Source organism: Notamacropus eugenii, chromosome 3 (genome assembly GCF_028372415.1).
Source record: "Notamacropus eugenii isolate mMacEug1 chromosome 3, mMacEug1.pri_v2, whole genome shotgun sequence".
In the NCBI taxonomy this organism is placed as follows: domain Eukaryota; kingdom Metazoa; phylum Chordata; class Mammalia; order Diprotodontia; family Macropodidae; genus Notamacropus; species Notamacropus eugenii.
The window spans coordinates 211,800,541-211,812,818 of record NC_092874.1 but is presented as its reverse complement, the minus strand read 5'-3'; the positions used below and the strand labels follow the sequence as shown (position 1 = coordinate 211,812,818).

The 12,278-nt window shown below is 35.5% G+C and overlaps 1 protein-coding gene across 16 annotated transcripts in view; it reads left to right on the top strand.

Moving 5' to 3' along the window:
- The window catches only part of TMEM117 (transmembrane protein 117), a 234,518-nt gene that overhangs the window by 99,846 nt on the left and 122,394 nt on the right, over window positions 1-12,278 (top strand). For 15 of the 16 annotated variants that reach the window (XM_072654278.1, XM_072654276.1, XM_072654275.1 and 12 more), the window contains one exon: window positions 8,574-8,673. The exons of the other annotated variant lie outside the window; for it this stretch is intronic. In XM_072654278.1, coding sequence (XP_072510379.1) covers window positions 8,574-8,673 — 100 coding nt within the window. The remainder of the gene's footprint in view (window positions 1-8,573; window positions 8,674-12,278) is intronic. 16 annotated transcript variants of the gene reach the window in all.

Here is a 12,278-nt window from a genome sequence, read left to right as displayed (position 1 = left end):
AATTTAATAGGTTTACATCTTTGTTTTATAAACTTGTTTACCTTTCTCTGGTTATACTGAAAGGATGAGATACTTTAGAAATTGAATCTTATACATATAAGTTCAAACACTAATTTAACACTTGCTTAGAATGACTTTGTAGTCATTCAGATCAAAACAACAAGATCTCTCCCACTAAAAGTCCATTACAGTAATTTAGATGTTTTAATATAAATCTAATAACTAATAGATTCAGTGTTGCAATGGCAAACTTCCACTTTTTGTCAACCCTGATAATAGAAATTTGCTATGAGAGCTATGAGTAGGGATGTGGTTATAACAGCATCAAAACTGGTCCTCAAGGCCAATACTAGTATAAGTAGCTTAGCATATGGGACTTGGTGGACAGATTTCTTATAGAGGAAAATGAATTAAAGAGAGTCCATCTTAGTCTTCTCAAGGTATCTTCCCTTTTGTATTTTCCAGGACAGATATTTGCTAGCTTTAGATCTCAGATATTGCTTCCATTCAGCACCTGACTCTGACTATTTTCTCTGAAAGCATCCATTTAAGGCCAGTCTAAGAACACAGCAAACTCAGGAATGAAACTCAGAAATTTTCATCAGGGTTGGACATAATTGTTATTAATATAAAATTATTATTGCAGTAAATTAGCTTACATGTGAAAATTTAGTAGGCCTTCTAAAAATCACACCAAAGATTTTTTACAAACATTTCTTCTTAAAAGTATTTCCCTTTCTTAAGAAAAGCTTAAAATTTATTCTGATGTTAAAAGGACTAAATAAATAAAAAGAAGTAAATTAGTTGAAAACCTTTAAAATGATGGATATTTCTTATTCAACCCTATAGCAAAAATAAATCTTTAAAATTGGAATTAATCAAAACTAAGTTGTTGTAAGATGTCCTTAAGTAACATAAATCCTCAAAGTACTATAACAAACTAAATTCCTAGTTACCATCTCCCTCTAGTCAGAAAGGCGTTTTTAATGGGTAGATTTGTTTTCATAAGCCAAGAAGAACATACCCAATTAAATTGACTTTATCATAATAACAAAGTTTGCCAGGGCTTTAACAATTTATTCAGTATCTTTTCTTCCCTTTGTCTTTGAATATATCACTAGAAATTAAGAAATAATTACATTCCGGAATCTCAAATCTCCAAATTAACATATTTATGTATATATATATATACATATATATATAAATAGAATAGCTTAACAGCTTCCTAATCCATTAATTCTCCTTTTTTAAAAAACAGTACAATTCTTAATCTAACATCTATATTACAAGAGGAATTGCTTTTTTTAACAACATAACTGACACAATTGTTTATCAAATTGCACACTATAAGAAAATTTAGAAATATAACAATGCCCTAAACAATATTAAGCATTTGAAACTTGAAACAAACACATTATCAGTTTAGATGAATGCACTCCCCAGTTACCTGGCACAGAAAATCTTGAGTACCTTGAGTAGAACACAATAAGCTTCCCTATTTTAGATTAAATTTCTTGCAAGCTTGGGTGGAGACAGATTCTTTTGTCTAGATGGCCCAATGCTGGGAGTGGTCTGGTATAGAGATATTTTCTCTGTTGAGGGGTGAAATGATGATGGAGTGACATCAACTCCTGTTTGAAGGATATATAAACAGCAGCCTGACCCCAAAAGTAAGCTCATTTGCTGACAACCACTCTCATGCATTCATTTGCATGACTGCCCACTTAGAGAGAAATGAGAAATAAATATGCATACAGCCTAATTCTGTTTGTCTTGTCTTTTTCTGGAGGTTGACAACACACACACACATGCATATGTATGCATGTGTGCATGTATATGTATGTATTAATATATATGTATTTATGTATGCATGTATATATATATGTATATGTTTGTGTGTATTTCCTGGTTTTGTTTATTCTGTACGAGAAAATGTGACCATTTCCCCATGATCTCCCTCTTCTTCCCTTGTCTTTGTCTCACAATCCTTTGTTATATTCCCCAATTCTCTCCTTCTTCCTCCAGTATCTAATGAAGAGATGGTCCTCTATAAGACTCTTTTATATGTACCCTTGATCCCATAATTATCTTCTTTTCTAGCAGATTGACCTTGATCATCTCCCGTCATCAGTCTTCCCTTACCTACTAGGCCCTGCCATCCCCTTAAAATATTGTTCTATTGATTGCCTTCCTTTCTCAACTAAAATCTTAGAAAAAAAAGCTATTTATTCTCATCTTTCTTCATTTCCTGTTTTCTCAGTCTTTTCCAGTCTCACTTCTGACCCTGTCAGCAAACTGCTCTTAAGGCCTTGTTAGCTCTAGGCTTTGGAACCTGAAGGTGATCACACACAGGTCCCTGAAGATTCTAGCACTCTTTCTCATACACTCACACAGGGGTCTGGCTCAAAAGCTTTTGAAAGCCCTGACTTGTTCAGCCATTTCCCAAAGGATGAGGATCCCCTCAATTTCCAGTTTAAAGATCTCATTTCTAAGACATATAGGGAACTGAGTCAAATTTACTAGAAAAGAAGGCTATTTACAAATTAATTGTCAAAGGATAGAAATAGGCAGCTTTAAGAGGAAGAAGTCCATATAAAATGCTCCACATTCATAATAATTAGAGAAATGCAAATTAAAAAACTCTGAATTACCACCTCAATCAATAAGCATTTATAATCACCTATTATATGCCAGGTACTGTGTTAAAGGATAGAAAAAAAAAGATGAAACATAGTCCTTGCCCTCTAGGAGTTTACAATCTTGACAAGACAACACATAAACAAATATATACCAAGCAAGCTATAGACAAAAATAGGAAATAATTAACAAGGGGAAGACCCTGGAATTAAGAGGGTTTTTTTTTTTGAAGTTGGGATTTTCATTGGAACTTAAAGGAAGCCAGGGAGGTCAGAAGTCAGAAACGAGGAGGGAGAATGTTTTATACTTGGAGGACAGCCAGAGAAAGTACCTAGAGCCAGTATCTAAGATTGGCTAAGAATACAAAAAAAATAGTATGCAATTGCTTGGGGAGGGCGGTAGGAAAACAATTATACTAATGCATTATGGGTAGAACTTTGAGCTAGGTCAACCATTCTGAAAACAGATTTGGAACTATGCCCAAAAAACTATAAAACTTCTTAACCCAGTAATTTCACTACTAGATCTCTACTCCAAAAATATAAAACAAAGAGGAAAAGGACTCATATGCACAATATGTTTATAGCAGATCTTTTTGTGGTGGCAAAGAATTGGAAACTGAGATAATTTCTTAATTGGGGAATGGTATATGTGTGTGTTGGAATAATTTTGTGCTTTAAGAAATGATGAGGAGGACCCAGCAAAATTCAGCATAACATTTCAGGCAAGGAGATGGATATTCAATGAAATAAAGGATTTCCAGACCTTCCTGACCAAAAGACCAGAACTCAGTAGAAAATTCTATCTTCAAATGCAGGTCTCAAGAGAGGCATAAAGAGGCAAACAGGAAAAGAAAAACTTGTTACTCAATTTGGGCAAACTGTTTACTTCCCTATAAGGGATGATGACACTTGTTAATCTTGAGAATTGTACATTTATTTTGAAATATAAAAGGGATATACATAAATAGAGGGAATAGGTATAAAGTAAATGATGTGATGATAAAAATGTGATTTAAGCATGTGAAGGGATTGTAACAGGAGATATGAAAAGGAGAAAGCAGAAAATGGTAGTATTATATCACAGGAAGAAGTACAAAATTATAGTAGAGGGAAAGAGGCGAGGGAGATGAGCATTGTTTGAGAGGTACTCTCATCTGGTTCAAGGAGGGAACAATAAACTTAATTAAGTACATAAATCTAACTAGCTCTATAGGCAGTAGGAGGGGAAAGGGGAAGAAAGGGTAGGGGAAGCTAAAAGGGAAGGAAGAAGTAGTAAGGGTAAAGGGGAGTAAAAGGGAGGGGGGCTGAAAGAAGGAAGGGAAAACTATGGGAGAGTGAAAACTATTGAGGAGGTGAAGGGAGAAGGAAGAGCTAAAATCACAAATGGTGTGAAAGAGGATGGAGAGAAAGACACAGATTGTAATCATAACTGTGAATGTGAATGGAATGAACTCTCCCATAAAATGGAGACAGATAGCAGAATGGATTAAAAGCCATAATCCAACAATATGTTGTTTACAAGAAACACATTTGAAATGGGGGGATACGCATGGGGTAAAGGTAAAAAGTTGGAGCAGAATATATTGTGCTTCAGCTGATGTAAGAACAGCAGGAGTAGCCATCCTAATCTCAGGCAAAGCAAAAGCAGAAATAGATCTAATCAAAAGAGATAAGGAAGGAAACTATACCCTACTAAAAGGCACCATAGACAATTAAGCAATATCACTACTAAACATGTGTGCTCCAAGTGGTATAGCATCCAGATTCTTAGAGGAGAGGTTGGGGGAGTTACAGGAAGACATAGACAGTAAAACTATACTAGTAGGGGACCTCAACCTCTCCCTCTCTGAACTTGATAAATCGAACCTCAAAATAAGCAAGAAAGAAGTTAAGGAGGTGAATAAAACTCTGGATAAGGTAAATATGATAGATCTCTGGAGAAAATTAAATGAGGATAGAAAGGAATATATGTTTTTCTCAGCAGTACATGACACATATACAAAAATTGACCATGTTCTGGGGCATAAAAACCTCACAATCCAGTGCAGAAAGGCAGATATAGTCAATGCATCCTTCTCAGATCATAATGGAATAAAAATTATATGTAATCAAAGGCCATGGAAAGATAAACCAAAAATTAATTGGAAATGAAATAATCTAATCCTAAAGAAGGAATGGGTTAATAGAAACAATCAAGAATTTCATTCAAGAGAATGACAATAATGAGATAACCTACCAAATCTTGTGGGATACTGCAAAAACAGTTCTTAGGGGAAGTTTTACATCTTTAAATTGCCTACATGAATAAAATAGAGATAGAGGAGGAGATCAATGACTTGGGCATGCAGCTGAAAAAGCTAGAAAAAGAACAAATTGAAAATCCTCAAGTAAATACTAAATTAGAAATACTGAAAACCAAAGGAGAAATTAATAAAAGTGAAATTAAGAAAACTATTGAACTAATAAATACAACTAATAGTTGGTTTTATGAAAAAATTAATAAAACTGATAAACCTTTGGTCAATTTGATTAAAAAAAAGAAAGAAGAAAACCAAATTACCAATATCAAAAATGAAAGGGGTAAACTCACCTCCAATGAGGAAGAAATTAAAACAACAGTTAGAAATTACTTTGCCCAACTTTATGCCCATAAATTCGACAATCTAAATGAGATGGATGAGTATTTTAAAAATCTAAATTGCCCAGATTAACAGAGGAGGAAACTGAATACTTAAATAACCCCATCTCAGGAAAAGAAATTGAACAAGTCATCAATGAACTCCCTAGGAAAAAATCTCCAGGGCCAGATGGATTTACAAGAGAATTCTATCAGACATTTGAAGAACACTTAATTCCAATACTATATAGACTATTTGTGAAAATTGGGGAAGAAGGAGTCCTCCCAAATTGTTTTTATGATACAAATATGGTTTTAATACCTAAACCAGGAAGAGACAAAACAGAGAAAGAAAATTATAGACCAATTTCTCTAATGAATATAAATGCAAAAATTTTAAATAAGCTTTTAGTGAAAAGAACACTATCACAAGAATAATACATTATTTAGAGTTAGAAGGACAAGTGGACAAGTGGAAGGTGACAAGTGGAATATGCTAGGTACTCAAGACACAGTAGGCAATGAATATAACAATGTATTGTTTGATAAACCCAAGGACCCCAGCTTCCGGGATGAGAACTCACTGCTTGACAAAAATTGCTAGGAAAACTAGTTAATAGTGTGGCAGAAATTAGGCATAGACCGATGCCTGACACCATACACAAGAATAAAATCCAAATGGGTACATGATCTAGGTATAAATATTGATAGTATGGACAAATAAGTGAAGCAAGGAAAAGTATCAGATTTATGGAGAAGGGAAGAATTTTTAACGAAAGAAGAGATAGAAAGCATTATGAAGTGCAAGATGGATAATTTTGTTTACATTAAACTGAAAAGATTTTGCACAATCAAACCCAATGCAACAAAGATTAGGAGGGAAGCAGAAAACTGGGAAAGAATTTTTGCAGCTGGTTTTGGTGATAAAGGCCTCACTTCTAAAATATATAGACAACTGAGTCAAATGTACAAAAATACAAGTCATTCCCCAATTGATAAATGGTTAAAGGATATGAACAGGCAGTTTTCAGAGGAAGAAATTAAAGATATCTATAGCCATATGAAAAAATGCTCTAAATCAGTATTGATTAGAGAGATGCAAATCACAACAACTCTGAGGTACCACATCATACCTATCAGATTGGCAAACATGACAGAAAAGGAAGATGATAAATGCTGGAGAAGATGTGGGAGAGTTGGAACACTAATTCATTGTTAGTGGAGGTGTGAGCTGATCCAACCATGCTGGAGAGCAGTTTGGAACTATGCCCAAAGGGCTACAAAAATATGCATACCCTTTGACCCGGCAATATCGCTTCTACGACTGTATCCCCAAGAGAATATAAAAATAGTAAAGGGTCACACATGCACAAAAATATTTATAGCAGCTCTTTTTGTGGTGGCCAAAAACTGGGAATCAAGGGGATGCCCATCAATTGGGGAATGGCTGAATAAATTATGGTATATGAATGTAATGGAATACTATTGTGCTATAAGAAATGATGAACAGGAAAACTTCAGAGAGTCCTGGAAAGACTTATATGATCTGATGCTGAGTGAAAGGAGAAGAACTAGGAGAACTTTGTACACAGCAACGACCACAATATACAAGAGTTTTTTCTGGTAGACTTGGAACTTCATTGCAGTGCAAGGACTTAAAAAAATTTCCAATAGTCTTTTAAGGCAAAATGCCTTCCACATCCAGAAAAAGAACTATGGAATTCAATCACAGAATGTAGTGGATCATTTGTGTATGTGTGTGTGTGTCTCTCTGTGTGTGTGTGTGTGTGTGTGTATATGTATTATGTTTTGGTTTGTTATATGATTTCTCCTGTTCATTTTAATTCTCCTATACAGCATGACTATAGTGAAAATATATTTCGTAAGAATGTATGTGTAGAACCTATATAAAGTTGTATGCTGTCTCAGGGAGGGAGGGGAGACGGAGGGGAAAAAAATCTAAGTTATATGGTAGTGATTGTAGAACACTGAAAAAAATAAAATTAATTTAAAAAAAGAAAGAAAAAGAAATGATGAGGGGAATAGTTTCGGAGGAACCTGGGAAGACTTGTATGACCTGTTTTAAAGTGAAATGAGCAGAATGAGGAGAATAATTTATATATATTAATGCAAATTTATACAATAAAAATGATATTATGAAGATAATCAACTTGGAAAGACTCAGTAACTATGATCAACATAATGGTGAATCACAATTCCAAAGGAATCATGTTAAGAACTTCCAGATAGAGAGTAGATGGACACAAAGTCTCAGAGGTTGAACAGTGTCCCTCCGCCACTCTGTCTGCTGACCTTCCTAGCTTCCTTTAAGTCCCAACTAAAATTTCAACTTCTTCAGGACGCCTTGTCAAATCCCTTTTAATTTCAGTGCCTTCCTTCTGTTAATTATCTCCTATGTATCCTTTCTATAGCTTGCTTTATATTTACTTGTGTGTTGTCTCCCTCATTATATTGTAAGCTCCTAGAGAGCAAGGACTGTCTTTTGTCTCTTTTATTTTTGTATCTGTGTTGCATTAGAAATTCCAAGTGTGATTCTCTGTATTAGCAAGTGTTAGTTGTGTACTGCTTGTTCAAGATAGGTGTATCTCATGGGATTTCTATGCATATTTTCTCCTTTTTCTCTTTCTTTCTCTTCCTTCCTTACTTCTTTCTTTCCTTCCTTCCTTTTTCTTTCTTTCTCTCTTTCCTTCCTTCCTTCCTTCCTTCCTTCCTTCCTTCCTTCCTTCCTTCCTTCCTTCCTTCCTTCCTTCCTTCCTTCCTTCCTTCCTCCCTCCCTCCCTCCCTCCCTTCCTTCCTTCCTTTCTCCTTTTTTTATGCATGGCTAATATAAGAATTTGTTGTACCTGACTTACATTTTAAAAAAATGATAATCACTGTACTTTTATCAACAGTCCCTAATCTATCTATTATTATTATTATTTAACGTTTGAAAGACCAATGAAAAATTTTCACCCTTAAGGAACTCTGATTCAAGAAATATTTAACTTTTGCTTGTACTTGAGCATGAAACATAAGCTTTCTCAGGATTTTGTTTTTAAAAATATTTCTTTCAGCTGTCATTTAAACAGGTAATTGATTTAGCAACAACAGCCAGTCTTTGATTCTAATTGGAACTGCCCTAAGAACCCTCAGAATTCAGTGTAGTTTTTGAGATTTTAAAGAATATATGTTTATATAAAAGCAAGTGAGCTTGTTTAGGGAGGAGAAAATCCATTTAAGCTTCTGCAGAATGAGATAACATTGATTTTGTATTTCACTAAGTTTGTATATTTGCTCATGTGTTTTTTCCCCAATAGAGCGTACATTATTACAGACTTCATGGGCATCAGAAATGAAAGTTTTATGAAACTAGCTGCTGTAGGAACCTGGATGGGAGACTTTGTTACGGCTTGGATGGTAAGAACATTTTAAAGTTTCTATCAGGGAAATGTCCCATGATTTTGGGTGGATGCTGTTTTTTATTGAAAGCAAAACAATAAAAGTATTTTTTGCTTAATACTTAAGGGCACAAGAAATATTATAACCACAATGGGGATTACTTTCATGTACAGGGTGGACCAGATAGCTATTGATGTTACTTCCAATGCTCAAATTCTGTGATTTTACAATTTTGTGGGTTTTTTTGTGTTATATTAGAAACATCAAGGGCAATTAATGTGATTCTCTACATTAGGCGGGTCCTGTTGTTTAAGTGTATCTGATAGGGTTTCTAAATGTGTCCCATGGAAGGTATTTATAGATATGATCTGAAATCTGGAACTTCCACGAAGAGAGGAGAACTGGAGTGGGAGAGGACAGCAAACCTCCAGAGTACCGCTAGGCCAAATGTTCTTTCCTCCAGAGTCTGCTTGTATACTATTATAATCTGTTTGCCCTGCTAAATATTGTCAGTCTAGATTCAGAAAATATTACTTCTTTGGTTACTCATGGGGAAAGTTACCTCAAGCTTATACCAACATGCTTGGCTTCTTCCTGCTAAATGCTGGTTATACAAAAGACTATCACAAATAATAGATAGCTAGCAAACACATTTATTCGAGCATTTAGCAAGTAGAAATCACAGAAGTTATACAGATTAAAATATATCCAGAAATACTCAGAATAAATGTACTATCCCACTGGGAGTGAGATATTTCAGCTTAAATCACATAAAAGTCCCTATTCTCACACAAGGAAAAATACTCCAAATTCTCTTGGAAGGCAAACTAGAAATCAGGAACATCTTAAGGAGGTGGTTCCCCCTATATGTCTGCAGCTTCCAAAGTTTCAATTTCTCTGTGTATTTGGAGTCAATCCCAAAGGCAATCTGGCACCATGTATTTCCTCTCTCAAAGAAAGAAAAAGATTGTCCCTTCTCTCCAAACTCTCCAAATATCGGTTGCAACCCTTGCATATCATTATTCTCTGCATTCTCTCCAGCAATTCAGTCATGTATATTTGGCATATGAAATGCTTTAGGCTTGGCTTGAAACCTGAGTAATATTCCTTCCCTAGGCAGAAACTTTTTATAGTCACTTCTGAAATATCAGGTGGGAAAGTTTGAAACATGTATACAGAATAGACAAAAACATCAAATAGAACACAAGTACTTTTCCTGATGCTCCAGATAAGCATAAAGAAAAACTGCTCAGATTTCTTAGAGCAAGAGGACAATGTAGAAATTAAGAGAATCCATTTTTTGGGGGGAGGGGAAATTCTGGGAAGGTGGCAGAATAGGTAAGAAAATTTCAGGCTTTCCAAAATTCCTCCATAGATAGAACACAGTCACAAAATGAATGTAGAGCAGCAAAAATAAAGGGGTAAAGCAGCTGTCTTCCTGAGACAAATGAGAGGTCCTCAGGAAATTCAGGACTTCCAGGGGCTGAGATTTGACCTGAATGAAGTATAAACCCCTCAAGAGAAACTCTGCTGAATCAACAAAAAGCAGGCTCTTGGGGGCACAAGCAGACTAGGCCTCAAGAACTTTCACCTCATGAACTTTAATTTCGTGAACTTTCATCACAATCTTTTATCTAACAAACAGCATGGGGATCAGATGGCCAAATGGGGGAAAACTGAAGGACATTCTTTCACCCCTCCCCACTCTGCCTCCCCTCTTTCTGGATGCTTGTCGTATTGGTGACCAGATGTGATCCCAGGTTGTAGCTGTTGGTGAGGAGGTGGGAGCACATGTCTGGTGAAAGTGGTACAGGTTACCACAGGGAGAATGCATTTTGAGACAGCGTGGTTGGGGGGCCCTAATTGTGGCTAGGAGAGGAGAGCCTGAAGTTGGGTCTTCAGACAGAATTCAGAAAATAAGAGTAAGAAGGATTTGAGGCCTGCGACCCTGTTACCTGTACGACTCAGGATTATAGCCTGATTACAGTAAGCTGCTAGGAATAAAATAAAATAAAAAAATAAAAATGAGTAAGCAAAGGAAAAGGAACCCAACCAAAGATAGGTACTACATGGTGTAAAAGAAGATCTGGGTTCATTTTCAGAGAAAGATAGTGAGGTAAAAGAGCCTCTCCTGCCCCAAAGAGTAATGTCATATGGTCACAAGACCCCCCAAAAACTTCTTGGAAGAACTTAAAAAGGAATTAAAAACAAAATGAAATAGAATGAGGAGAAATAGAAAAACAAATAAAAGCAACCCAAGAAAATTATGAAAACAAGGTTAACCAGTTGGCAGAAGAGATTCCAAAACTTTTTTGGGGGGGTTGCAATCATGAATCTCTTATTTGAAGATGCATCTGATATATACTTAGCTACTTTGATTAAAATGATTGATTTAAGACCTTCTGACCCACTCTCTTTTATTTATTGCAAGATAATTTTAAGTTAATTTTAACAGATAGTTAATTTAAAAATAATGAAATCAACTTGAGAAATTCCTCATTAAATATGAAAACTATGACCATTTTAAAAACATTTTCTTTAGCTTACACTTTTCTACACTAATAACACACTTTTAAAATTAAATTCTTTGCCTTCAAACTTTGAATTACATTGTATATTCACAAATTGATCACTTTTTTCTTTTGGGATTTAAATACTCATTGTGCTTCTCTTAGTGCCTCTATCAAATTAAGATCACTTAGAATAGCGAATATTTCTTTGTGGGTTTTTTTTGTGGTGGTTTTCTTTTGAAATTTAAAATTTATTTATTTATTTTAAGTTTTCAACATTCATTTCCACAAAATTTTGAGTTCCAAATTTTCTCCCCATCTCTTCCCTCCCCCACCCCAAAACGCCAAGCATTCTAATGACTTCTACCACCAATCTTCCCTTCCTTCTAACATTCCCTCCCTTCCCTTATCCCCCTCTTCTCTTTTGTCCTGTAGGGCAAGATAAATTTCTATACCCCATTACCTGTACTTCTTATTTCCCAGTTGTATGCAAGAACTATACTCAACATTTGTTCCTAAAATGTTGAGTTCCAACTTCTCCTCTTTCCTCTCTCCCCACCCATCCCCATTGAGAAGGCAAGTGATACAATATAGGTTATATATGTGTAGTTTTGTAAATGACTTCCATAATAGTCATGTTGTGTAAGACTAACTATATTTCCCTCCTATCCTGCCCCCCATTTCTTCTATTCTCTCTTTTGACCTTGTCCCTCCCAAAGAGTGTTAACTTCTAATTGCTCCCTCCTTCCATTGCCCTCCCTTCCATCTTCCCCCCACCCTGCTTATACCCTTATCCCCCACTTTTCTGTATTGTAAGATAGGTTTTCATACCAAAGTGAGTGTGCATTTTATTCCTTCCTTTAGTGGAATGTGATGAGAGTAAACTTCATGTTTTTCTCTCACCTCCCCTCTTTATCCCTCCACTAATAAGTCTTTTGCTTGCCTCTTTTATGAGAGATAATTTGCCCCATTCCATTTCTCCCTTTCTCCTCCCAATATATTTCTCTCTCACTGCTTAATTTCATATTTTTAAGATATGATCCCATCCTATTCCATTCACTCTGTGCTCTGTGTGTGTGTGTGTGTGTGTGTGTGTGTGTGTGTAATCCCACC